The sequence below is a fragment of the Acomys russatus genome, chromosome 32 (assembly GCF_903995435.1).
Source record: "Acomys russatus chromosome 32, mAcoRus1.1, whole genome shotgun sequence".
Lineage (NCBI taxonomy): Eukaryota > Metazoa > Chordata > Mammalia > Rodentia > Muridae > Acomys > Acomys russatus.
The window spans coordinates 31950158-31976240 of NC_067168.1; the positions used below are offsets into that span (position 1 = coordinate 31950158).

The window sequence follows — 26083 nt, forward strand, 5'->3', positions numbered from 1 at the left end:
GCACGCTAGCTAATGCTAAGTAAGATCATTTTTCCGTAGGGTGGCACTAGCCCAGAGATCGTTCTTCTGTATTTAGGCACTCTTTAGAACTAATAAAGACCTATTTAGGGCGAATCGATAAAGAATGTGTAGACAGAAGTCCTCTGATACAAAAGTTACCATACCCTCCTGTGTTTGAATACCTGGTCTCTAGCTGGCAACATTTTGTGAGGTTGAAGAAGCTTCAGGATATGGGACTTACCTGGAGGAAGTGGGTCACTTTAGGATAGAAGCTAAGTGTTAGAGCTCACCATCCTGGCCCTCTCTATTGCCCTGATATATAAGGTAACAACTTCCCTCACCTATTTCTACCACAAGCCACTCCCACCACCATGATGGACAGTACTCTTCAACTATGCATCAAAATCTTCCTCAGTTAAGTTTCTTCCTGTCAGATAGCTGGTCATAACCACCACAGGAAGAACTAAAATATGCTGAAATTTCAAAATGTAGGACCACAAACATTTTTAAGAAACAAACTTTGTAAAATGAAGCATAAGCATACATCAATTAATATTTTAATGTATACACATTAACATTTAACACTTTAACTTCTCCATTATAGTAATAACAAGGAGAGAAAGGATGGACAAAAGACTTAAGAGACAAACACCACATTATTTCCTAAATTCTATGAAACAAATGTTTTCCTCTAACAATTATAGTTTACCTCCCAATGCTACACTATTACCCATACACCAAAAAAAACTCAGCAATTCTTCAGCCAAACGGCCCAGCAGATAAAGATACTTCCTACAGACCCTGACAACCCGAATTTCATTCCTGGAACTTAACACAGTAGTAGTAGAATTAATTTTCATGTATTATCCACTGTGAGACTGACACACACTCTCTCTCTCTCTCTCTCTCTCTCTCTCTCTCTCTCTCTCTCTCTCTCTCTCACACACACACACACACACACACACACACACACACACACACAAATCTAAAATAAATCTCTACACTACATGAGAGTACTGTAGATCTACAGAGACCCAAGAGTTCACATTGTACTGTCATCTTGACTTTCCATCGTTTGAGGGCCAGTTCTCCAACTCTTATAAAACACACCACCTCAGAAATCACAACAGTTCTGACACCTGGAGTAGAGTTGGACAGCTCAGGCGTGAAGTAGGGATTCAGCTACAATTAAAAGAAGACCTTTTCTCCCCGAACAGGAACTATGCTGAAACAGCCTTACCTCTGAGTCCTGCTGAGCCCATCCGTGCCTTCTCTTGTTGGTATAAATCCCTCTGCTGCTGGGTAAGGGCCAGAGTCTGTCCTTTGTTGTTGTACGTAGTACAATACTTAATCACCTGTTCATAAGCACCCTTCATAAAACAAATCTCTGGTCTGTCCTAAAAAGAGAATCATACCAAGTTTACATTCAAATTGTATATATATATATATATATATATATATATCCTACACAAATCCAAAAAGAGGCATCATCTCTCATGATCCTTAGCACAGTTATTCAACAAGCCCAATGCTTTGAGTGGTACTTACACTTTAAAAATTATTAACGCATGTAGGGATTTGCTGTATGTTTTATAAAAACATCTGTCCTACTATACCTTATGCTAGAAGCAACACTTTACTAAGCCTCGAGTTGGGCACTGTGAGATCTGGGACATGGTTCTTCACCATGCAGCAGGGAAATGAAAGTGATCTAGAGTCAGTCCAAGGGTAATGGTTCAGGCTCTTAATTAACGACTATGTTTCTATGTATCTACCTACCTATGATGCTCTTTATGCTCACAACCCCCTTGTGATTAAGAGAACTAACAGACTTCTTCCCTTTATCATAGTAGAAATATTAGTCTAGCACATACAAGGCCCTCAGTTCAATCCCAAGCACGGGAAAAACAAATACAAAATAATCCCCAGTGGCTTTTACTGACCACCTGCAGTCTCTACCAGTCCTTCTTACTCTAGGCCCTTGTCACTAAGCAAACCAATTTATAATTCCTTCAGCTGTCTTCTTTGGCTTGTATTCCTGAGTTTTTAATACAGTTATACTGTGTCTCCTTCAGTTAACAGTTTACATGCTGTCCACTGCAATGTCAGTTTGATCAGGTGCATCTATGTTCATTCTCTAACCTCTACAATATAAAGCACATGTTGTCAGAATGTGCACTGATTCCTCCTTACTGAGCCAACAACAAGAGTGAGTACAGTTGCTCTCTACCATGCTGGCTCTCTGCACCCCTTAACCCAAAAGTCAGATGTGACTTATTTCATCCTGTGACTATGTCAAGAACCCTGTCATCTCCACATGGAAACTAAGCCACTTCAGTTTGCTTCATCTACCCATGGCTGTGGCAGTGTGTGCTCACTTTCAGCCTCCATCCACCAGGATTATCAGCAAGGGATGAATTTGTGAGAGGTTGAGAATGCTTATATAGCCATTGTACCTGATCCATCAAGTCATACTTCTCTTTCTGTTCAAGTTTTGTCATCTGAAAAGTTAATATTTGTTTTTCTTTTTACTTAGCTTCATTGACAACTTCCTAAACTCTCCATGTGGTAATGATCACAGGATAAAAAGAGCAGCACTTCTCTCCCTTCCCTTCACTCTTCCTCTCCTTCCCCTTTCTAACCTGAGACGGCTAAGTTTGGGGCTGTTACATTAATGAATCAGGAACTCCCTTAATCCCATGCCCTTGCTATAGCCAACAGTCTCCACCTTTGCACTCCCACACTTCTAGGATCTCCTCCTGTGGAGGCTTTGCTGCACTGACTCCCACGTGCCCAGTGTTGCAGCACAAAGCACCAAAGAGCCCCAATCAGCCCTAAGCCTCCTCTTGTGGTCACTCTCTCACCTTATACATGGCATTGCCTCCTATTTCAAACATCTCAAAAAGATTTACAAATGCTCTTTTTCACTCCTATAAGGGTGCATCCTTTCGTGAGTATGGACCACATGTTTATCCCCTTACACTATCCCCATTTAACACAGCTTTGAACAGCTGGGGATTTCTGTTCGGGAAATATTTCTAGCATTATCTGACAAAATTTCATTTCTTCTTTTTATTTGTTCTGTTTTGTCTGGCTGGTTTGTTGTTGTTGTTGTTGTTGTTGTTGTTTGGTTGGTTGGTTGTTGGTTGGTTGATTGGTTGTTTTTGTTTTGTTTTGTTTTTTAAGAGATAGACATCTCTATTTAGCTCTTGGCTGTCCTGGAACTTGATATACACAGACCAAGCTGGCCTTGAACACACAAGAGATCGCATGCCTCTCTGCCTGCATGCTGAGATTAAAGGCATGAGCAGCATGCCTAGCACAATCTTACTTCCTGTCCTCTCTATGCTATTCTCACTGTTACATGTGTCTCAATCTCCAGAGCTTCGTTACCTAATCTCCTCCACTGGCTACTTCTCACTTTCTACTCTGCTTCTGACAGAGTCCTTAAGTATTTTGCCATTACTTCTCATGGTCTTCAGGAATCTCCTGCGGCCTCTGGCACTACCTTTGCTCACTTGCTCTGAGCCTTTGTATGCTACTTCAGTCTGTGTCTTTATATTACACACTTCCCCAGTCACCAGAAAACCTACCTATCCATTTAGGCTCCCAGCTAAAGAACCTAGCAGCTCCCTGGGTACTAGTAACACTAGTCAGATGGCTGACCTGCTACAAGGGAGCAGAGAAAGCCCAAGAGTAGGAAAGCTTTTGTCCTTGCTACTGAAAAGACCAGGGAGCCCTTCTAGAACTCTCCAATATTCTAAGACAGGACCAACTGTACACACTCAAAGAGACCAGTGAAAATGAGGCCTGGAGGCTTGTTCTTTATGGTGACTTTCCCTCAGTCAGCTTTTGTCATTAAGCCTGCCAGCACTCCACTCCTATCCTCTGCTCAGACCTCCTATAAAGAAATACTAATAGTTTTAAGTAAAGAGGCAGAAAAGGCATTTGGAGAGGAAGGGTTCCTACCAGTTCCTCACTTAAGGCTCTCAAGCTTTCCTCTCATTCTTCGCCTGTCTCACACCTGCCTTTAAAAGTACTTATGGCTTTTTATCTTTTATTCTGGAGATTAAGGAAATAAGTATACTGCCATATTCAAAAGACACCTCTAAAAGCAAACTAGGGAGCCATTCTAGTTATTTTTAAATTAGCAAGTTTGACCAATCTCTCAGGCTGGCCTCCCTTCTAGATCCACTTAGTGTCATTTGTGTGCTTAAGTTGTGCCCGTTAATTCCATTGGTTGCTTTCATCTTCCAGGGAGTCTTCTGGTTGGAAAATGAGAATAACCCTGTAATTAGTGTGGTCTTACTTATTCTATGGTAAGACATTCCTTCAGTAAAGAGCAGTCTGACAAGATAAAATCAGCAGCTTATAAAGAATTCTCATTGAGAAGAAAATCATATCAAGAAAACCTGATGTCAAAAGTTGTCAATATCTAAGATCAGGTTATAACTCACTAACGCTGTCAGCTCACAACCCAAACTAAACATTTCAATTCAAAAAGTCCATAAAGAAGAGTGTCATAATAAAGACACTCTCTACACTGTTGATTGTTATGCTCTTAACCAGTGGTTCTCAACCTCCCTAACCCTGCAACCCTTTAATATAGCTCCTCATGCTGTGGTAACCCCTAAAAATAAAATCATTTTCATTGCTTCTTCATAACTGTAATTTTGCAACTGCTATGAATCATAATATAAATATCTAATATGCAGGATATCTAATATGCAACCTCCAAATGGGTCACAATTCAAAGACTAAGAACCACTGCTCTAAGGCAACAGGACCTATTACATACAGCAATTTGAGGGATCTAATGGTAGATTAAAAAATTAAGTTGTCACCTAAGCTGAATTGGATGTGCTCTTTTATTGTTTTGAAGTGGGTATGAGATAGAGACTCACCCTATAGCCCAGGCTAGCCTGGAACATACTATGCAGCTGACCTCAAACTTTCAGCAATCCTACTTCAGCCTCCCAAATGCTAGAATTTTGTACAAACATTTTTAAAGAGAGCAATACCTGTTGTGTTCGGTGTACACACTTAACAGCCATCCACTTTTGCTCAGAACTAAAAGGGTATTCAGTTTTTCTGATGTAGTCTTGTTGCAGTCCATCAAGTCCCATCTGTCAGACCAAAACAAAAATAAAATTAATTCTAACCAACATGTGTTTGTTTTTACCTTTAACAAGCAATGCAAATCACAACTGAAACACGTTGAGTTAACATAAATGGATCCTCTCCCAAGTATTGATGAAAGAATAGTAATGTTCTATCTATAGATTGCATTTCCCTGAAGAGCAGCATTTAATTTCAACATGAAAGCCTGGCTGCTATACAGACAGAATACTAGATTATATGTACACCAAGCCTTCACATAAACTGTATTAATCTCTCCAGCAGTTCAAATTCTGGAAGAAAATAACATAATAATAAATAAACGTGTAACCAATAAATATTAAAGATGAACTTTTTTTAAATCAAGAAAAGTTTCATATTTAACTCTTCACTTATTAGCAACTGTGATGTTTCTTGTCTGTTGCTATCACCTTTATCCCAAGACTTTAGTACACTATTGTGAAAGTGTTTATCAGATTGAAACATTCCATCTTGCAGAGAAAGTAAACAAACCAAAAGAACTTCAGGAAGTCCCTGAAATTGACCAGATTGACTATGCCCCTCCCTCCAAGACTAAGCAATAAAGACAGCTGAAAGCTGCTTTCAGACAAGCTCAACTACAAAGACAACTGAGACCAGTTAGTTGCCTAGAAGAAGCAGAAACCAACTGAGCTACCTAGAACAGTTTTAAATCAGAGTCACTTGGAAAGAACACTCTCCAGCCTGTTCAAGTGGCTCCAGGCTATGCAGGATGCTCCAGATTTCCCAGCTTTTGAGCTCTGCCATGCACACCGGGGGGTGGACCTTGGTGATGCAGCTGTCTTTAGGTCACTTCTGCAACTGTAAGTAACTCCAATAGAACTCATTGGTTCACCAAGTCGGACTTTAATAGTGTCTATGGTTTGGTCTGTCATGGGTTTCCTATCTCAGTTGAGTATACTGTACATGTGTGCATGTGTGTGTGCACATGTGTGTGTATGTGGGCACACATGCGCAGGCATGTATGTACCTGTGTGTGTGCGCGCACACCACGAGAGAGGGAAGGAGAGAGAGACTGCTGTGTTTCTCCCTAGGTCCTAGGAAGCTTTGTAATACAATACTCATCACTCTATAAATCCTAACTACTAATGTCATATAGTGGTTGGTTCTCACTCCCACTTCTTTGATTCCTTTGTCTCTTATTCCAAATATTCAAATGTATTTTAGAACTATTAAGAAGTCCATGCTATTTTCTTCAGAAATATGTTCAGATTCTCTTGGCATTCATATACCCACCAACTACCATCTATTTAACCATTTCCCTCTTTTCCAAACATCTTTCACTCCTTCCACATTAGCCAAAGGATTAGTCTTGACGCATTTGCTCCATACCTACTTATTCCTTCATGCTTTCATTCTACCTCCTTCCTAGCTATGCTCACTAAGCTCTTTCTTGTCCTTTAAAGTCAAGCCATCGGCTTTGAACTTGCTCTGCCTTTTCTTTGTTCCAGGGATGTCAGTATTAATGCCTAAAAGAAGCAGCTAGTAAACTGTTAAACAGAAACACAGGGTATAACTGATATCTAATTTTTTTTTATTCTTATAAAATCTGTACATGTTTTTTACTTTTAAGGACAGATGATAGAGGGCTGTACTTTTGTATAGGGAAAGCAGATATAGTCTAAAACTATTGGGCAGTGGCTTATCTAAGAGTTAGAGTGCTTGTCTGCCATATGGAAGGTCCTGGGTTTAATCTCTATTACACACATTAAAATGAACAAGTGAGTGATCATCTTCTTCTGAATTAAATGCTGTAGTAACTTGCAACTGTATGTGAGATTCCCAGGAATCCTGCTTTATTCAAATTTCAGTGTTTTCTCAAACTACTCTTAAAAGTGGGAAAGGTTGCTTTACTTATGTAACTAACAGGTTTCTCACTGAAACCAATGCAAATTTAGGTTGTGATACGGAGCAATACATCCTCTCCCAAACACAGATTTTAATAGCACTGACTTTGGGAAATAGGTAAAAGGAAGGACATATCTATTGGAAGGGAAAAGCTGATTTCCTATTACTGCATTAAGATTGGTATATGAAGTTACTAGAGAATTTTCATCTTTTACTGATGTAAAGGTACAAAAGTATATCAGAATATTATCTTTTGCTCATGTGCAAGTATTTAACAGCAACTACACAAACTTAGAAAGCTTTTCAAATTAAAAACATATCGATCATTGGTCACTAGTCCACAGCCTGCAGTGTGGAGTAAGTTACACTGAAGTGGTTCTGCTCTGTATACTTAACTGTTCTCCAATGCAGTTAAGACCACAGTCTTGCTGAATATCCAAAAACAGAGTAGTGATGATTCTGAAAGGCCTTGCACTCAGCGGGCAGGATCGTATCCCACAGCCAAAGATAACCAGCACATACCTTCATCGCAAGGGCAGTTAAGGCTCCCTCAGTTGGCTTTCCCATCAGAGTGTTGTCCCTAATCACAGCATCATTGCACACACAGCCCGCCTAAAAGAAATGCATTAGAACTATAAGCTCCCCACTCTGGCTTGTCATCATTAAGCAAGTTAACTTTTTGGACAATATAATTTTACCTCAACAACTCTGCTAACAGCTGGATTATAGAATCCATGAACAACATCACCATCCACAATTACTTCACCAAACTGATTATAGCCAACTCCGGTAACCTGAGGAACATGAAGTGAGATTAATAACACAAATAGTACTTAACTTAATGGCAGCTTGCTCTGACAGCACACCACATGGCCATCCTTAAAATCATGAGAAAAGTGCCACGTATCCCAAGTGGCTAGAATCTAGCTAAACAACTATCACAATGAAAATAATAAAATTTAGAAGAAAAAATAAGAGCAATCATTCATGCTTAACATAAAATGATGGACTCTGAAGAGAAACTAATATCCTGTTTGCCATATATGCAAGCATAGGTCATCCAACTACCCTTCTGAAAGAGGAGCACATAACAGCATCACGGATCCTTGATCAAACCTAACAACCTAGATTCAACAATCTCACTTTAATAGTCAATAATCAATTCAATAAGACTCAATAATCTCAGTTTAAGGACTATGTAAAACAGACCTAAACAAACCCAAGTATAACCTTCTGCCAATTTTTCTAATGCTTGTTTTATTTGATGAATTATCTGTACAGTTTAAAATTCTGTGCCCTTCATAACTACTATTAAGAATATTCTAATCAGAGAGTCCACAAAGACCAGGAGGGCCTAGAACTAGCCTTCCGCCAGCTTCTGAAAGAAGTACAGTACAAAGATCGTCAATATCTAAATTTATATAGACATTCATTTATTGATTCATTCAAGTGTTTACTATGACATGGGTAGCCCTGGGATGGTTAACACAGCTCCTGCTCTTAACAACTCACCATCTAAAAGGAAAGAGGAAAGAAATTTTGGGCTGGAATAAAAACTGGAATGCAAAGAAAAAATGCAGCAAATGGTCAGTCAGCATAGGGCCAGTTCTCAGTGTTCAGCAAGGCTTTCTTGAAGGGGATGGGTAGAATGGAAGCCAAAGATAAAGAGGGGAAATTCTACCACACAGAAGGAATGATGAAGCTAGTATGTTTCCTGTACCATAGACAATGGGAAGGTAGCCAAGGCCAGAAAAGGAAGTAAGAGGCTGCACAGCACCTTAAGAGTCACAGTTGAGAATCCGCAGCACAACGGAGAACCACTGAATTAACTTAGGGTGATGTGCTCACTGCATCTCTACAAAAGGCTTTCAAAGTACAGAGAGTGTGGGAACCAAAATAAATACAGAGAAGACCATTGGAAAGGACGCCTCAGAAGGCCAGGTGAGACGTGTAGCATGGCCTAGAGAAGCTGGCTACAAACAAGACAAGCAGGTAACTCACCAGGTCCACACTGGCAGACTTGGTGAGGAGTGGATGGAGGGGTGAGTTAAATGCCAAAGGATCCAAGCTTCTAAATTGTACACACAACGTGAAATGAGTGATAAGATCACATTTGAAGCAGAGATTTTGGAGATAAAACACTGGAATTGCTAAGCATTTTACACACTAAGTTTACTACTAACAAGGAAGTTTGGGGTTATTTTTTAAGGCTATGTTTTAAAACATAAAACTGAATACCTCAGCATGCAGGCCATCTGAAGTAAATATGTGAGTAACGGTCATTTCATTCTTCGTCAGTGTTCCAGTTTTATCTGAACAAATCACGTTACAACAGCCTAAAAATAAATCACTGGGTGTCACCACAAATCACGTTACAACAGCCTAAAAATAAATCACTGGGTGTCACCACAATAGGAAAAACAGGGTACCTAAAAAAAGGAACAGAACACCTGGAAACAGCATTCTAGTCCTCTAAATTCACAAGTCATTGTAATTATAATTTCTTACATTATGTTTGCTTTGTCATAAGGTAAAGGTTCTGAAGTCAGAAACAAATTTTAGATGTTTAATTTTTCTTAGTTCCTAGAAAGCTGCTTCATACTGGTTTTGGCCAATGACATTCAGAATACATTTTCTAGGAAGTTTGAAAGAGTCTAACTTATAAACGCACATAATTTCTTCAGCCAGGGTACTACAAACAAGATATTGAATTTAAAGCATTTTTGGATAGCTAAACTGTTTGTTTGTTTTTTGAGACAGAGTTTCTCTGTGTAGCCTTGGCTGGCATAGATTTGCTTTGTAGACTAGGCTGGCCTCAAACTCACAGAGATCTGCCCGCCCCTGCCTCCCTGAGTGCTGGGATTAAAGGCATGGGCCACAATGTCCGGCTCCAAACTGTTTTTAAAAGAAGTTCTGTGATATTTTAACACTAAAACCCTTCTATCATTGTAACTAGGAAGTACTCATTGTTCTTACTATAAACAAAGTCAACCCAAGCAGGAAATTTTGAGCTCTGTAATTATCAACTGTCAAAAACAAAAACAAAGAAGCAAAAACATTTCATTACATTTGCTCCAAGACTTCATTTGTAATATGAAAACCAAAACATGATCTAAGTATTAACATACTCCATAATGTATAAAGATTCTGCTTGAGAAATGAATTTTTAATTGCTTATTTTGATTACTAAAACCACACCCATCGCTGCTTAGGCCCAGCATCACTATGACATTAATAACAGAAACTGTAAAGTGCAGTGACTCTCTAGCTCAGTGCTCTTCACACCCTTACCCAGCGTTTCAACAATCGGCAGTTTCTTCACAATAGCCCTTTTCTTCACCATTCTCATAACACCGAGGGCTAGTGTCACTGTGACCACAATAGGCAGACCTTCAGGAATTGCGGCTACAGCCAAACTATAAGCAATAAATACACAGTATGAAAAGTTAAGTTTACTAATGTTGTCACAACAGTAATTCCTACTCCTGCTTCCTAACATTAACGTTCTGTGCTGTTTCTGTAGCCACAATTTACTTTCTCATTCTTTTTTAAGAGGCTGATTATAAAGGCTGAAACAAGCAACATTTAGAAATACTTGGCAGACTGAACACCCTGAAGGGTTAAACACACATACTACCTTCTACCTCTCATTTGAGCAAGGTGAAATGAAATCCTTTGCTCTTGGGCTTCCACTAGCCCTTACTAGACCAAGAAAGAGCGCGCATCACGGCTTATAATCCACATCAACAAGCCTGTTCAATCATTCACTCGTAAGTCAATTAAAACAAGTAACATGCAGAAGAATAGATTACGAACAGCTTTGCTATAATTCCTTTAATCTTACTCAAAAGCTGTTCCTTGTTTTGACAGTCTGTATAACTCAAGTAGGTTACATACTCTAGTACAGCGGACTGCCCAAGCATAAACAGATTTCAACAAACATTCCTAACAGATTCTTACAATCCTGGTTCTTCTTTGATGGTCTTGGGGTTTGGGGTTGCTTTTTACTTTTTGTATGCTAGGGTCTTACTACCCTGGGCTAGCTGCAAATTCATGATCCTCCTGCCTCAGCTAGGTAGCAGACATGAGCTACCCAGCCAGGTACTTCTGCAGTTATATTATCAGGGGGAAAAAAAAAAAAAGTTCCAAAAATAATGAGGCTCCCAACTTGATGGGAAAGACAGTCATATTTTATATAACTGTGAAATATTTCTGTTCTTAGCTTTTGAAACATCAGTTACAGTGGTAATTTTCGCATTTCTGAATGACATTTGTTTTCTAATCACCCGTACAATCAGGCTGTCTCCACTTACATATAAGTAGTATACGTGAACAGAAATGAGCATCATTCAAAATGAAAGGAAGCCATCATGTATTGTCTTAGCAAAAAGGAACGGTCTAAATTCTTATTGGATTTTTTGCTACAGAAGTAACTGGGAGAAAGGGTCAGTTTCATTTAGTCCTTAAAAACACACCGCTCACTCATCACCTCAAGAGTTTACAGCCATTATACTTCAATTACATGGTTAACTTCACCCATTTTAAAGCCCAAAGAGTTTCTATCTGGTTTTCTGTATTCTCTTTTGTCTGATAATTGCTTTAGCTATCTGTCCATTTTCTTCTTTGCCATTATGGTACAAAACTCCAGAATTCTCACTTTTGTTTAATGAATGTCCCAAAATTAAGTGATTTTTTTTTTTTTTTAAGAAAAGCCCACCTACAAAGGCCATCTCTAAAATTTCTTTTATACGTTCTTTTATGATAGTGGGATATACTGGTCAAAAAACCCTAAAGGATAATAAGATATTGATAATTTATTACTACATCAGTCTTCTACTTCCAGGCAACTCCATCATTCTACTTTTTACATCAGTCATTTTGGTACATACAGAGACAGTTGTTCAATTCTTAAAGTGGTAAAAGCAAAACGTTTCAAAAAACGAGAAACATTAGATCACGAGCAATTCCTTCATGAATTATGTATTAACACATGAGTCCAATGGACCCATAGTTTTTATTCTACTACCTTTCTTTTTAATTTTTAGAATGTTGAAATATCCTAGTGAAATACCAAAATTCTGTGAATGCAGAATTAGTTTAAAAAAGGGGTAGGGGAACACTGAAGTTCTATCATATGCTAACAGTACATCAAATATATTCCCCACCTTTATTTCTTATGTAATGCCCCCCACAACACACACTTTTTAAAACAAGAGTTTTGGCGTATGCTCTAGCTCCTTTACGATGTCACAAATACCTTTGAGAGAAGGTATCTCTTTTCTTTCTAATATATTCCTTATAATCTACTCAATTTGTCCTCTGGAAATAAATACTGTGTCCTTTGTTTTGTTTTGTTTTAATATTTGAATTTTTCCATCCTGGTCGACTACAGAGAAATGCTACTTAGAATTCCTTTTCCTTACGTTGCCTAGGTGAGTTCTATCCTTTCTTGGATACCCACGTATCATCTTTTCCCTTTTTCTTCCCTTCACAAATATCCTGAGCATTTGCTACTTTTAACTGATTGAAATAATACTTGAGCAGGCCATCAATTACTTATAATAATTTTCCTCTGTTGTTAGGCATCAATGTCCTACCATCTTACGATGTAATCTGATGTTGCCATAGATGGAAAGTGAATAAAATGTTTTCCCTTCTTCACCTGACTACCTCTCTAATTCTGTTCCCTAGTAACCTGATAAGAAGTATTGTCCAATTTTGCTAGGTCACACCGTTTATAATAAGGGATCTGCTGATAATCTTTCTCTGAGCTGAGAAAAACATAATTATTTTAGAAGAAGACACAGTTACATATTACCTAAGCACAGTGACTCTTTTAAATAATCTGCATCTTGCGCGCACTCTGTGGTCAATGAGGCCAATGTAACCCAGGGGGGATGCCTGAACTTGAATCTCCATGCCTGTGTGCCTGAGTGAACAGCTGCATGCTCTGGTGCTGGAGCATTTCTCTGAACCTGCACAGCTATCAGATGTGCTCTGGGAGGGAACAGCTGCATGCTCTGGTGCTGGAGCGCTCTCTGAACTGACCCTGCTGTATCAGATGTGCTCTGTGAAGTGCTGAGTTACATCGCTATTACAACGCGCAGTGGGAAATCACAGATACTGAGGAGTCTGAGGACAACTAAGTATACTTCTGCTGTAGCTGGCTTGTGTTCCTAGGCTCAACAATGACAGGGGTTGCAACCTACAGACTTCTCCATCTGGCTTGGTATACGACAAATCCATTCAGTCTCCACAGACCAGGGTGCACTTAAAAAGAAAAAAAATTTATTTATTTATTATGTATACAATGTGCTGCCTGCATGTGCGCCTGCCTGCCAGAAGAGGCAGCAGATCTAATTATAGATGGTTGTGAGCCACCATGTGGTTGCTGGGAATTGAACTCAAGACCACTGGAAGAGCAGTCAGTGCCCTTAACCTCTAAGCCATCTCTCCAGGTTGCACTTTATGTTGAGAAGATACTCATATTGTTTCTGGCATGATTTTCTCTTATTTCTTTGTTAGAAATGATATTTCCTGAAATTATTCTTGTTACTTTTATCTCATTATCTTTGGGGGGTTTTGTTTTTCTGTTTTCTCTCTTGAACTTCTACAATAACCTATCCCTTTTCCATAGATGACAAAAGATACTTGGTGTTTAGAGATTTTCTTTATCTTTGAAGGCTGATTATTCAATTAAATCAGTGTGGTTTTCTATTTCATGCAATGAACTTTTGAACATTTCCTTTCTAGTTATATACAAAAATATAGTAGTGAGTTAACAGTACAGTCATGTAGTCTTCTTTTTCTCCACTGACAAATAAATAGATTTCTCTTTTCCCATGACCACTACTTCAGCATATGGCTTTTGTGAGGCAAACATTATAACGATACGTACACTATACACAGACAGACACGGGATATGACTTTTGAACTAAGTGGAGACATTATACTCTAATGAACTCCATATAAAGCCAATCCCCATAATGAAGTAAACTCTACAAGGAAAGAGAAGCAAGAGCCTGCATCTACAAACACATATTAGAACTTACCTTACACTAATAGTAAACATTTCCAGAATGTCTTTTCCTAGTAACCAGCCAACCAACATGATGATACCTACAACAAAATCAAATACAAATTACCTACAAAGGATAGATTAACAAGTTCAAGGGTACAAGAAAAGTCTCTTGACAGAGAAGGAAAAGTGTATCAGATCACAATGAAGGCTTTGCAGAAATCACTAAGCAGGAGGAGTACAGTCCCCAGAGGCTGTCCTGAATGGGCACTGCAGAGGCTCTGCTGTTCCCATTCGTCTCTCAAAGCACTGGCAGCACTTCATTGGATGGCATAGGAAGTAGATCTATAAAACATACAGGTCTTACATTTACTATCAACTTTGCAAACTTAACACTAATTTTACTTTACATATATCAATATGCAGACATCAAGTTTGCACTTCATATAAAGGTATATTTAGAACTACCTTAAAGAGACTGAGATTTCTTACTAAAATCCTCTTCAACTTATCAAATTCACTAAAAGCTCCTGTAAATAACAGTAACTGAATAAAAGGTACATCAGCTAAAAGCAAAAGCATTATCTTTCTACCTCCCAAGGAGACAAATGATCACTAAACAGATATAAAGAAAAAAGATATTTTAGGGGTTATTTCACTGAAACTACACAAGAAAAAGATTGCCTTAAAGTGCATTACTGACTTTAAAACACTGAGAACTATAATAAAAACAATAGAAGAATCAGGGAAAATCTACAGTAAAATTCTAAATTAATAAATTAACATATGTACTTTATATATGATAAAGATATCATTCCAAAACATTAAATGATGAATTATAAAATTGACATTACTGGGTTACAACTCTACTAGAGTTACAACTCTAACTTAAGATACAATTTTAAGAATAAGTGTTTTGTTTAAATTTAAATTATTAACTGATATAAAAACAAAAGGTGCTTTTACACAATCCCAAGCAAAGCTGACACCATCTATATACCACTCAATATACTATACCACTTTCTTCTTAAACAGTTAAGATTTCATTTTGATACTTTCTATTTGTTCTTTGAGAATTTCATACATGTGTACACTGTAGTTTTATCCTATCTACCCTTCCTCTCTCCAGCTCCTCTTGGATACATATTCCCACACAAACTTCAAGTCTTCATTTCTTTCATTATAAAATTGATAGTACTGGGATAATTAACTTTTAGCAAAATTTCATAATCCACTGAGCCTAATTAGTGCTGCTCTTGGGCACATGGTGTAGGGCCATCCATTTGAGCATGGATAACCTTCCAGGGGCCACACGCTTATCAAAACTGACTCTACTCAGCAGCCATGCTTGCCAATAGCTCTTCAGTTAGGAGTGCAGCTTCATGAGCCCCTTCCCCTAGCCACACTAGAATGCTGACAGGCTTGATCTTGGAGATGTCTCATTCAGGCAACTACAGCTGCCGTGAATCAATGACTACAACGACCCTGTCACCTTCTGAAGACACTATTTCTGACTCATACAAACTTTCTGCCACTCGTCTACAATATTCCTAACCTTAGTGGCAGTGTGCTATAGATGTCTTGTTCAGGGCTGAGCACTCCAGTCACTTATTCTGCACTTTGACCAGTTGAGTATCTCCCTCAACCACTGTCTAAAGCAGCTTCTCGTTTGGAGATGAGAGCTGCATTCATCTAAGGGTGTAAGAATATGTATTCAAATGATACTACATCCATTTACCAAAATGAAAGGAGATGGTAAAAGTAAGCCAGGCATAGTGTCATAGTCCTGCAATCCTAACCTTTGAGAAGTATAGGAAGACCTGGAATTCAATGTCATCTTTGGCTACAAAGTAAATTTGAAACTATCATGGCCTACATGTTACCTTAGTAGTAAAATAGAGCATTAAAATTTAAACTTATACGGTGGCTGGAAGTGTAGTTCTAAAGTAAGCATTTGACTAGCATTTGAGAGACCCTAGGTTCAATCATCAGCACAAAAAAACAAAGCAAAGCAAAATTTTAAACAAAAAGAATTAAGAATATTTCTGTGGCTAGATTCTTAGACATTTTTATAAATGTGAAGATGGAAAATACCTACAATGACCCAAACTTAAAATTACTTGGACATCTATTACCTCAAATATTTTACTTCTAAAAACGTATTCCAATAAAATGAACAATAGTTACAATATGCTATTAATATCTGTACTGAAAGAATAACATCTATGAATTAAAAACAATCAGAAAATCTAAGTAAACAGAATACTACACTATCTTTAAATTTGCTTTACATCATCATCTACTTAATGACAAGATGTTTATGATAGAATATCTGAAACAGAAAGAAAGAAGGCAGACAAGCAGACAGGCAGGCAAGAAGGAAGGAGGGAAGGAAGGAAGAAAGGGAGGGAGGGAAGAGGGGAGAAAAAGGAAGGGACAAGAAGAAGCGCCATCAACACTATCATAGCTAGGAAGACAAATATTAAAATGTTTAGAGAAATGCTCACTGACCGTATACAGGAATTACACAATTCTGGTTTTATGTTTCCAGAGTTGTTTTATAATTTTAAGAAATCAATACCAAGCGAAAAGGAAACATGTGAACAAAATCACTCTACCCTTCATACTCAAAACAGAAAACCCAAGAAGGCAATGAAATGGCCTAGTGGGTAAGGGAGCTTGTCATCATGTGAGACAACATGAGTTCAATAACTAGAAGCCACATGGTGATGGAAAGAACTGACTTTCCGAGTTGTCCTCTGGCCTCCCAACATGTGCACGTGTATGTGCAAAATAAATAAGTATGTAAAAACCAGAAAAAAGAGAAGTCAAGTAAGAAATGCGCACATACTCACTCTCCTCTTACCTATTATACCAAAGGAGTAGAAGGACAGCTGTTTGCCTAAGAGGTCCATGCTCTTCTGCAGAGGGGTTTTTGGTGCCTTGACAAATTGGAGAAGGTTGTCACAGTAAGTTAAATTTAATATATTTTCCAGGTGCCAGAAACTCTGTGAGGTACCTAAGGGTACATTCTTGAGTCCAGCATGTAAGTCTTCTGGAGGTTAACACTCTCACCGTCACTGAAGAAACTGAGGCCAATGCTCACACAGTGCAGGCCACACAAACACAGTGAAAGCTTTCCATTTAAAGACCTGCCTTACTTGAAAAGGCTTCTTGATACACTTCCCACCAAGCTGAAAATCTCTCCTCCCAGCTTCTCCAGGCTGTCCTTACTATCAGCTGTTCCTGCCATTTCTAATTTTCTTCTCTGTAGCCACAGACGTGCTAGTAACCCAGGTTTACGTTTTATCCTGTGGCTCCCTGATCTGCTAACCTTCAGCGAGCTTTCACTGCCAAGCTTCTTGTTACACATCACATCACAAACTGGAGTCTTGCTCAGTTAGCTGAGAAATCGGAATGATTTTGGAAGAACATAGCATTTACAAAATGCAACTTTTACACATACACACACACACACACACACACACACACACACACACACACACACACACAGAGAGAGAGAGAGAGAGCTGTGTTAAAATTCTGAGTAGAAGATATGATCTGAGTTAAAAGCACATCAACAAGAATCCTCAGTGACAGAACAGGTGCTGAGTACATGCTACACATAAGGTTAAATACCAACATAATAACAGAACTATTTTCTGTAAGAAATAACGCCTACTCAAATGTTGGCTATAAATCTTTCTAACATAAACAATGAGTAAAAAAATACTCTTTTAGAATAATCACAATGTAAACTCAGGCCCTTCCAATCTTAGGACTTCCTACTGTGTTTGTATGCAAAGATAATGAGCAATATCCTGAAGAAAATAGTTTTGAACAGCATATCCAACAATCTATAAATACTGACTTCTCCATATAAGACAGATTTGAAACAAACCACTGACATAGTGAGCACTCACTTCTTCTGCTTGCATCATCTTAAAGACCTCTCCAAATTCTGAATTTTCTCCTGTTCCAATGACAATACCCTAAGGGGAAAAACAGAAATTCACTTCTATTCAGATAGAATTACTGCTAATTAAAGAAGAAAGGGAAGGGGGTGGAGGGAAAGAGGTGGCAAACAAATATCTCTCATTTTCTTTCTTCAGTCTTACCTCCAGACCTGATTGATACATATATATATTCTTGAATTCCTTTGTAAATTTACATGATTAAGCTACTCTTACTAATACCTACTTATTTAGAATATAGACCTTGGAAACAAATTGACTCAAATCTCGGGCCCATATTTTAAATTTCAAGTGTCTTATACTAATAAACATTTAATGCTGCTTCTAGTAGTCCCCCATTCCACTCCTGCTCTTATGAATGGTGACTTTTATGTTGGTAAAAATATTAGAAACCAGGAAACAAAATGGATGAAATGCATCATTAGGTAAAAGAAAAATATGTAGTCAGAACATTATATCAAGTACTATATTAAAAATAAAAATAACCAAAAGAACAGAATAAATTAAAATAAGAAAGAAAAAGATGAATGAATGAATAAATGAATGAACGAATGAATGGGTGGTGTAGCTCAGCAAATAAGGGCTCTTGCTGCCAAGTCTGATGGCCTGCATTGGAATCCCTGCAGCTACACAGTAACAGAGACAAGTGACTTCATAAAGTTGCCCCAACCTCCAAGCACACGCTATGGGGCCCATGTGTCCACCCATATACATACACACACAAAGATATCTTTTAAGTTTTTTTTTAAGGAATAATAAAGAAACTGCTGTTTTCAAGAGAAATATTATCATCACCTTCGCTTTGCCACATCTGACCAGAGTCCCCATGAAGGCAATGTTACTTCTTGATGCAAGATCTCCATTAGTAGCAGCTGGCTGAGGAGCTGTCACCTTAGAACAAGGAGTTGTCTCTCCTGTCAAGCTGGACTCATCAATGGAAAGATCCACAGCCTTGGAAAACAAATGTTCCATAAATTTAATTTACAGTACATTTCACATTGCAGGAGTTCATGACCGTCCAATATTCACATTCCAGCCATTAGCTACTTCTTGCTTTATATCCATTATGTTAGGAGACCAGATCAGTATAACCATGTATGTCAAATGAAGTCAACAAAGTCTGACACACAAAACAAAGGATGCTTACCCTAAAAAAAGGTTAGCATAAAACTCAAAATACAACTCAACAGCTGTCACTGCAGCTAACCGCTATAGCTAAGAACCCAATTTTCCTAACAAAACATCATTGCTTAGTTTTGTCATGTCTTAAAGTGTTCACCTTTTTAAGCATAGAAAATGCCATATAAGGTAAAGAAAATGCCACTTATGTGATCTAGATCTGTTTCTGAAAGCAAAGCCCATAAAAAAGAGTATTTTCCAAGTGTAGGGAGCAAATGAAGCCCCTGGGTGAATGAGGTACTGAGAGAGAGAGAGAGAGAGAGAGAGAGAGAGAGTGAGTGAGTGAGTGAGAGAGAGAGAGTGTGTGTGTGTGTGTGTGTGTGTGTGTGTGTGTGTGTGTGTGTGTGTGTGTTGCTGACACAAGCCTCAGCAAAGCCTCTTACTTCCCCTTTACCTGGGAGGATCTGATGTAAGCCAGAAATCACATATAAAGTCAGGCATGGTGGCAAGGGTTTGTAATGCCAGGGCTAGGAAGTGCAGACAGGAGCCTACGGCCCGCTGGCCAGCAACCATACACTACTCTGAGCTCAGGAACCAGTGCGAAGCCTTGTCTCAAAAAACAAGGTGGACAGCACCTGAGGAATAAGACCCACGCTGGTCTTGTGCCTCCAAAGGCACCCACACAGGCACCCACACATACACATACACAAATATTTAAGGACATTTGAAGTTATGTTCATCCCTTAGTAAATGCTATAAATTGCTGATTTTCTGACTCAAGTCCTTAAACAAGAAAAAGATGCCTGCAATTTGGATAAGTAGAATTTTGAAAACATGCCTACTATCTGCAATCATCCAGAGATGATTATACCATCCCACAAAAACATAGTTAAGAAACATGGCCTTGGGGACTGGAGAGATTGTTTAGCAGTTAGGAGCACTGGTTGTTCTTCCAAAGGAACCAGGTTTGATCCTCAGTAAAGAAGGGTTTCTCTGTGTAGCCTTGGCTGTCCTGGAACTCTGTAGACCAGGCTGGCCTCGAACTCACAGAGCTCCATCTGCCTCTGCCTCCTGAGTATTGGAATTAAAGGCTTGCCCAGCTGTTATGGCTACTTTTGGGTGTCAACTTCACTACACTGGAGCACTTCCTCCATGAAAATGACAACACTTTGACCTTACTGGAGCACTTATTCTGGCTACAAATCTGCCTTTCCTGCACATAATGCATCTGCCAAAACCACCATACGTAGGTAGAGAGAATGCCTTATTCACCACAATATTGAATTCCATTATTGTATTGCTTCTGACCAAGTAACTCACTTCTCAGCCTAAGGAATGAAGGCTCATGATGATGGCATCCACTGGTCTTATTATGCTTCCTACCACCCTTCAAGCACCTGGCCTGTCAGAAAGACAGAATGGCCTTTTGGAGACACAATTACATCGCCAACTAGGTGGTGGGGCAAGGTTCTCCAGAAGGCCGGCAGGATATGTTTTGAATCAGTGTGCAATATATGGTATGATTTCTCCCCAAGCCAGGATCCAAGGTCCAGAAATCAAGGGGTGAGAAAGAGAAGACGTCCACTCACTATCACCCCTAGTGACTCACTAGGAAACCTTCTGCTTCCTGTTCCCACCAAGGGGCAGTCTGAGCTTCCAGTTCAATGGAATGTTTGCTGTGACTCTTGGTAGGAGCACTCTCCCCTCTGGAACCAAATCTTCTAGGCATGACCACTAAGAATATAACAGGGGTGTGATAGTTATTCTGGGTTATCAACTTGACAATATCTGGAATTAACTAATACCCAAAGCGCTGGACACAGCTGTGAGGAATGTAATTCTTGATTAGAATGTTTTTCTTTTCTAATCCAGGTCTTTGAGGTGAGAAAATCCACCTTTAATCTGGACCACTCCTTCCGCTGGCAGTCTATATAAAGGACATGGAAGAAGGAAGCTTGCTCTCTCACTGCCTGATAGCTCTCGCCCTTGTGCTTACTAGCACGTCCACTGGCATTACAGCCTCTTCCTTGGAATTCCAGTATATACTGAAGGCCAGTGGAGAATCCAGCCTCACGGACTGAACAACTACTGGATGGATTCTTAGACCTTCCACTGGTCCAAGTCACTGTCGGACTAGCTGGACCAGAGCCCGTAAGCCAGTCTAATAAATTTCACATGTAGATGTGTGTCTGTGTGTGTGTGTGTGTGTGTGTGTGTGTGTGTGTGTGTGTGTGTCTGTGTGTGTGTGTGTAGAATATGCACATACTCATTCTAAAAGTTCTGTTCCTCTAGAGAACCCTGACTAATAAATATGCATATGTATCACATGCATTGGCTGGTGCTCACAGAGCCCACCAGAGAGCATCGGATCCCCAGAAACTGCAGTTGCTGATAGCTGTGAGTCAATATGTGATTGCTGGGAATCAAACCTAAGTGCTCTTAACCACTAAGCCCTCTCTCCAGCCAACAATTTAGTTCTTTATGTAAAAATTAAAAAGTATCTCCATCTCACTGGTAAACTTGTTTTTCTCTTTAATAAATAGTGAATATATGCATACTAAAGAATTATTTTAAGGTTCTTTGTGGTGTATTATCTGTTAATGCTTGATTTAAAGACATATTTTATATACCTACATTTGGAGTCACAGAGAAATTTCTCAGACAAAGAAGTCATGAGTGGAGGGATCTAGAAATATATTCCCCCAGATAGCAGCAGGACTGCAGTAACATAAACAGCAAGATGCTTCAAGTGTAAGTGGATTGAATTTACTATGGGTATATCCATAAAATAGAAGAATATATGGCAATAAAAAGTAATAGATGAAGTACCTGAAAACATGTTAAATGAAACAGACAAAAAAACAAAACAAACAAAAAAACTATATATTACATGACTCTATTTAAATTAAGAAATGTGTAGAATAGCAAACATACTCTAGTGTCAAAAAATCAGTAGCTGTCAGAAGTAAGAACACAGTGAATGCTAAAAGACAAGAGTTTTCTCTAGAAAGTTATGAAACTGTACTAGACTGTGGAAATGGTCACATAGCTCTGAATAGACTAAAATCCACTAAATGTTACATTTCAACTGTGTATATCATATGTGAATTATATCTCTAAAAACACTAAAGCCAAGTGTGGTAGCTTCAGGCCTATAATACATCGAGGAAGGAGGGGGACAACTTGATCTACATTTTAAGAGCCAGACTGATGAATATTTAAAGAACCTATACTCTTTAAAGATCTATATTCAAAAGAACCTGTCTCAAAGATATAAACACTGGATTTTTAGTGAATCTGCAATGGGGTGGTGAAGCAGCACGTCTGGCAGGAGCTGGTTGCATGCACAGAATCTTGAGCCACCCGACTGTGACCCCAGTGACCCCTATGCATCGCCAGGGGACTGTAGAGAACTCTGTCTCCACGGAGAAAGTAAGACTCAGTAAAAACCATACTTCCATTTGTTGCTTTGTTCTTTTCTAGGATTGCAATATGATGCTCATGGGATGCTGGGCCGTGTGGTAAGCAGAGCTCTGAGTCAGACAGGCATGTGAGTGAGCAGTCAACACAGTGCACTGTGTGTCTTAAGCCTCAAAAGATTAGGTACATGTGAGTGTCCCCAAGGGGTAACACTTCACACTGATCTGTGTTCACACATAACTGGATTCACTAATGAACAAAACTCCATCATCTCTTTCTGTTTGCTACAGTACCTAACTCAGATTTTCATAAATGCACACAAATTGACTAAGTGGAAACCTCCAAAGACTGTAATCTATTAAGAGGAAAGAAAGGAAGGAACATATTTATGCTGGTCACTACTTCAGTCAGAATATTAAACGTTTCAAATAAACTATGTGTTAGTCATTAAAACTGCAAAACCTTTAATTGATCAATATCCATGTACCCTCAACTTACTTCAAATAAGCGTAAGTCCGCAGGAACTCTGTCCCCCACAGAGAGGCAAACCGTGTCACCTGGAACCAAGTCTCGGGCAAGTGTATGCTCCAATTTTCCTTCACGCACACTGCAGCATAAAACAGAAATTATCACAATAAGAAAACCATACTATTTCTCTTTAAAATTACATTTAATTTTTCAGTGACTCTGTCTTAAGAAAAACACTGTTACTTCCAAAGAGATAAGTTAAACATAAAAATTAAGAGGCTGGGCTAGAAAGATGGCGCCGTGGTTAAAAAGCACACATTGCTCAAGTGTCGTTGGTTCCCAAGCACTCACAGCAAATGACTCACAACTGCCTACAATTCCAGCACAAGAGAATCCAATACTTCCTGCCTCCTCAAGAAACTGAACTCACATGTACAAACCATGCACATTCATAATTTTTAATAACTTAAAAACTGATCTTTAAAGACAAAATTTTAAAAAGCTAGGCATCATGACAAATTCCTCTAATCCCAGCATTTAGGAGGCAGAGGAAGTTTGAAAATGATCTGGTCTATATAACTAGTTTTCAGGCTAGCCAATGCTATATAGTAAGACCTGTCATTAAAAAAAAAAAAGGTAGATGTTTAAAAATATGTTTTGAAATGCTTAATTAAGTCAACAGGACTGAATTCCATGTGATGTTTACCTTTAGAATAAAGATAATACTTTTAAATTAATAAAATGCACTTTAAAAAATAAAAAAATTAAAAATTAAAAAAAAAAACGCACAGGTAATGGGGGTTAATGGAGAGAGAGAATCATTGGCAAAGCTGATTAGCTATTCCAACATGAACATTGAGGCTATCTTGAGATGTATTTCATCACACTGCTTTCATCATTTACTTACAGTGTTCAGCATACAATCACCCCTGCACACCAGAAAGTACCTGTGGGTGAAGCACTTAAAGCACAAGCAAGCCAAACTGCACACAGTAGAGGCATCAGTGACATCCCTGCCTGCCTACAGGAAGACAGGAAGCAGAAAGAACGAGAATCCCCAGAAGTTCCCAGGAGCGCCAGGATACATGGTGGTCAAGAGACTCTGCCTCAAACATTGTAGAAGGTGAATGCCAAAATCTGAAGTAATTCTCTGACCTTCCCAAGTGCATTATAGCCCGTACATGCCTACACTCACACACACACGAACATGCACACACGAACATGCACACACTCACACACACACACTTACTCTAAAACCTGTTGAATAAAGCTGTATCAAAAACATCAACAGTAGGATGTTTGCTACACTGATTTCGTCATATTCAATAGTCTTTTCTTTATATTAAAACAAAGCTGGAACAACAATGCTTACAGTGCTAGTCACATTCAACTTCTATTTTTTAAGGTATAGAAATCTCTTTCAAGTGAAAGGATCATACCAATGGCATTCTGGTGGCACAAGTTTACTCAATTCTTCTAGAGACTTTTCTGAACGATATTCCTATTTAAACAAAAAGTAAAATTTAGTATTAACGAAAACACAAAGTAATTCAAATATATATAGTACTCTTAGAGTAAAATATTAACTTAAATTATTGCTTAAAAGTTTCTCCCAATTCATATCTTGATTTATTTATCCCTATATTCCTAAACCATAAAAACTTGTCCCTAAATTATAGTAATCAAATAATTATGAAATTTAAGTATTCCCAATTACACATAAAAGTCAATATGCAAATCTAAGATTGTTTAGAAGAAAATGAAAGCCAATTATTACATCCAAAGAGTACAATAAAAGTTAAGATAATTGAGTCTCATTTTTAAGTTAATTTTACATTTGGTGTTTAGTGACCAGGAAAGTCAAAATAATAACTATATGTAATGTTTGCTTTGAGGACCTAAGCCCACACTAACTACACCAGTTTGGTTGGAAACAGCAACATGGCTGAACTATTCTGACACTCACGTTTCCTGTCACCTGAATCACATCCTGAGAGGCCCTCTGGTGCTGTTCTGCAATCACATGTAACTGACAGCTATGGCTGAAAAACATCCTCCACCTCACTGTGCTACTTAATCTATTCTTCATTGGCAGCTGCTTCATATGGTGCCTGGCTATTCTTGTCTGTGAGCTGCACACTCATCTTTTGGTCTAAAGTTAAGGCGTGAGGGACAAAAGCAGGAGTGAAAGACACGGAGTCTTGAAGTATCTGTCATGGTAGTCCTCGCCAAATCTACCCATCATCAACTACTTCAAATGACAAGGCAAAGCTATGGAGGTTATCTCAGAACTACATCGGTCACCACTGAGACAAACGTTAGCAAAATCTAAACTATAAAAAATTATTAGACATTCTTCTAAATACACCAACCATATTGAAGAATTTGGAAGTTTTATACAAAAATTTCTGTGTGAATAGAAAATACTAAGCAAGTGTAGTCTCTAATAAGCAGTCAAACCGCAGCTTCCAGTCTTTATCTTTGCAAAGTTACCATAAGAGCTATCACTGATAATATGACAATACGAAATAGCCAGAGGCCTGAAGGGCTGGCAGAAGGAAAATGATTTGAAGAACGGTATCTAATTCATTTTTAAAATAGTTTGTTGCTTTCTTAGACATGTTTGAGGAAAGAGGTCAAATCTGTATTTAAATATATATATATACACATACTTATTAATTAAAAATGGAGGTTTTTGTAATGTTTTGAGGCTTTTTTTTTTTTAATTCCCCATCTACTGTGGTTTGAAGGTAAAATGTCCCATAGGCTCCTGTGTTTGGATACTTGGTCCCCAGATGGAGGTAGAGCTTCACTGGAGGAAGCGGGTCACTAAAGCTAGCCTCTGAGTTTTATATTCTAACCCACTTGCTGCCCGCTCTCAGCTCCATAACTGCAAATTTGAACCCAAGTGGCCACTTCACGATCCAGCCTCTTGCCACCACACCTTTCCTAAATGCAATGCTTTTTTCCTCAAGTTACTTCTTATCAGGTAATGGGTCACAGCAATGAGAAAAGTAGCTAATGCCACATTAACTAAAACTACCATTGAGGCATCAGCAACAGATCCCAGCTACACTTA

General features: G+C 38.6%; 1 protein-coding gene across 5 annotated transcripts in view; it reads right to left on the minus strand.

The window, feature by feature from the left end:
* Positions 1–26083, minus strand: part of Atp2c1 (ATPase secretory pathway Ca2+ transporting 1) — a 118172-nt gene that overhangs the window by 21706 nt on the left and 70383 nt on the right. For all 5 annotated transcript variants that reach the window (XM_051140451.1, XM_051140453.1, XM_051140455.1 and 2 more), the window contains 12 exons: positions 24444–24505; positions 23035–23143; positions 18793–18948; positions 17947–18015; positions 16890–16965; positions 14058–14124; positions 10297–10421; positions 9244–9341; positions 7704–7799; positions 7528–7617; positions 5022–5126; positions 1241–1397 (listed from right to left, as the gene is read on the minus strand). In XM_051140451.1, coding sequence (XP_050996408.1) covers positions 1241–1397; positions 5022–5126; positions 7528–7617; positions 7704–7799; positions 9244–9341; positions 10297–10421; positions 14058–14124; positions 16890–16965; positions 17947–18015; positions 18793–18948; positions 23035–23143; positions 24444–24505 — 1210 coding nt within the window. The remainder of the gene's footprint in view (positions 1–1240; positions 1398–5021; positions 5127–7527; positions 7618–7703; positions 7800–9243; positions 9342–10296; positions 10422–14057; positions 14125–16889; positions 16966–17946; positions 18016–18792; positions 18949–23034; positions 23144–24443; positions 24506–26083) is intronic.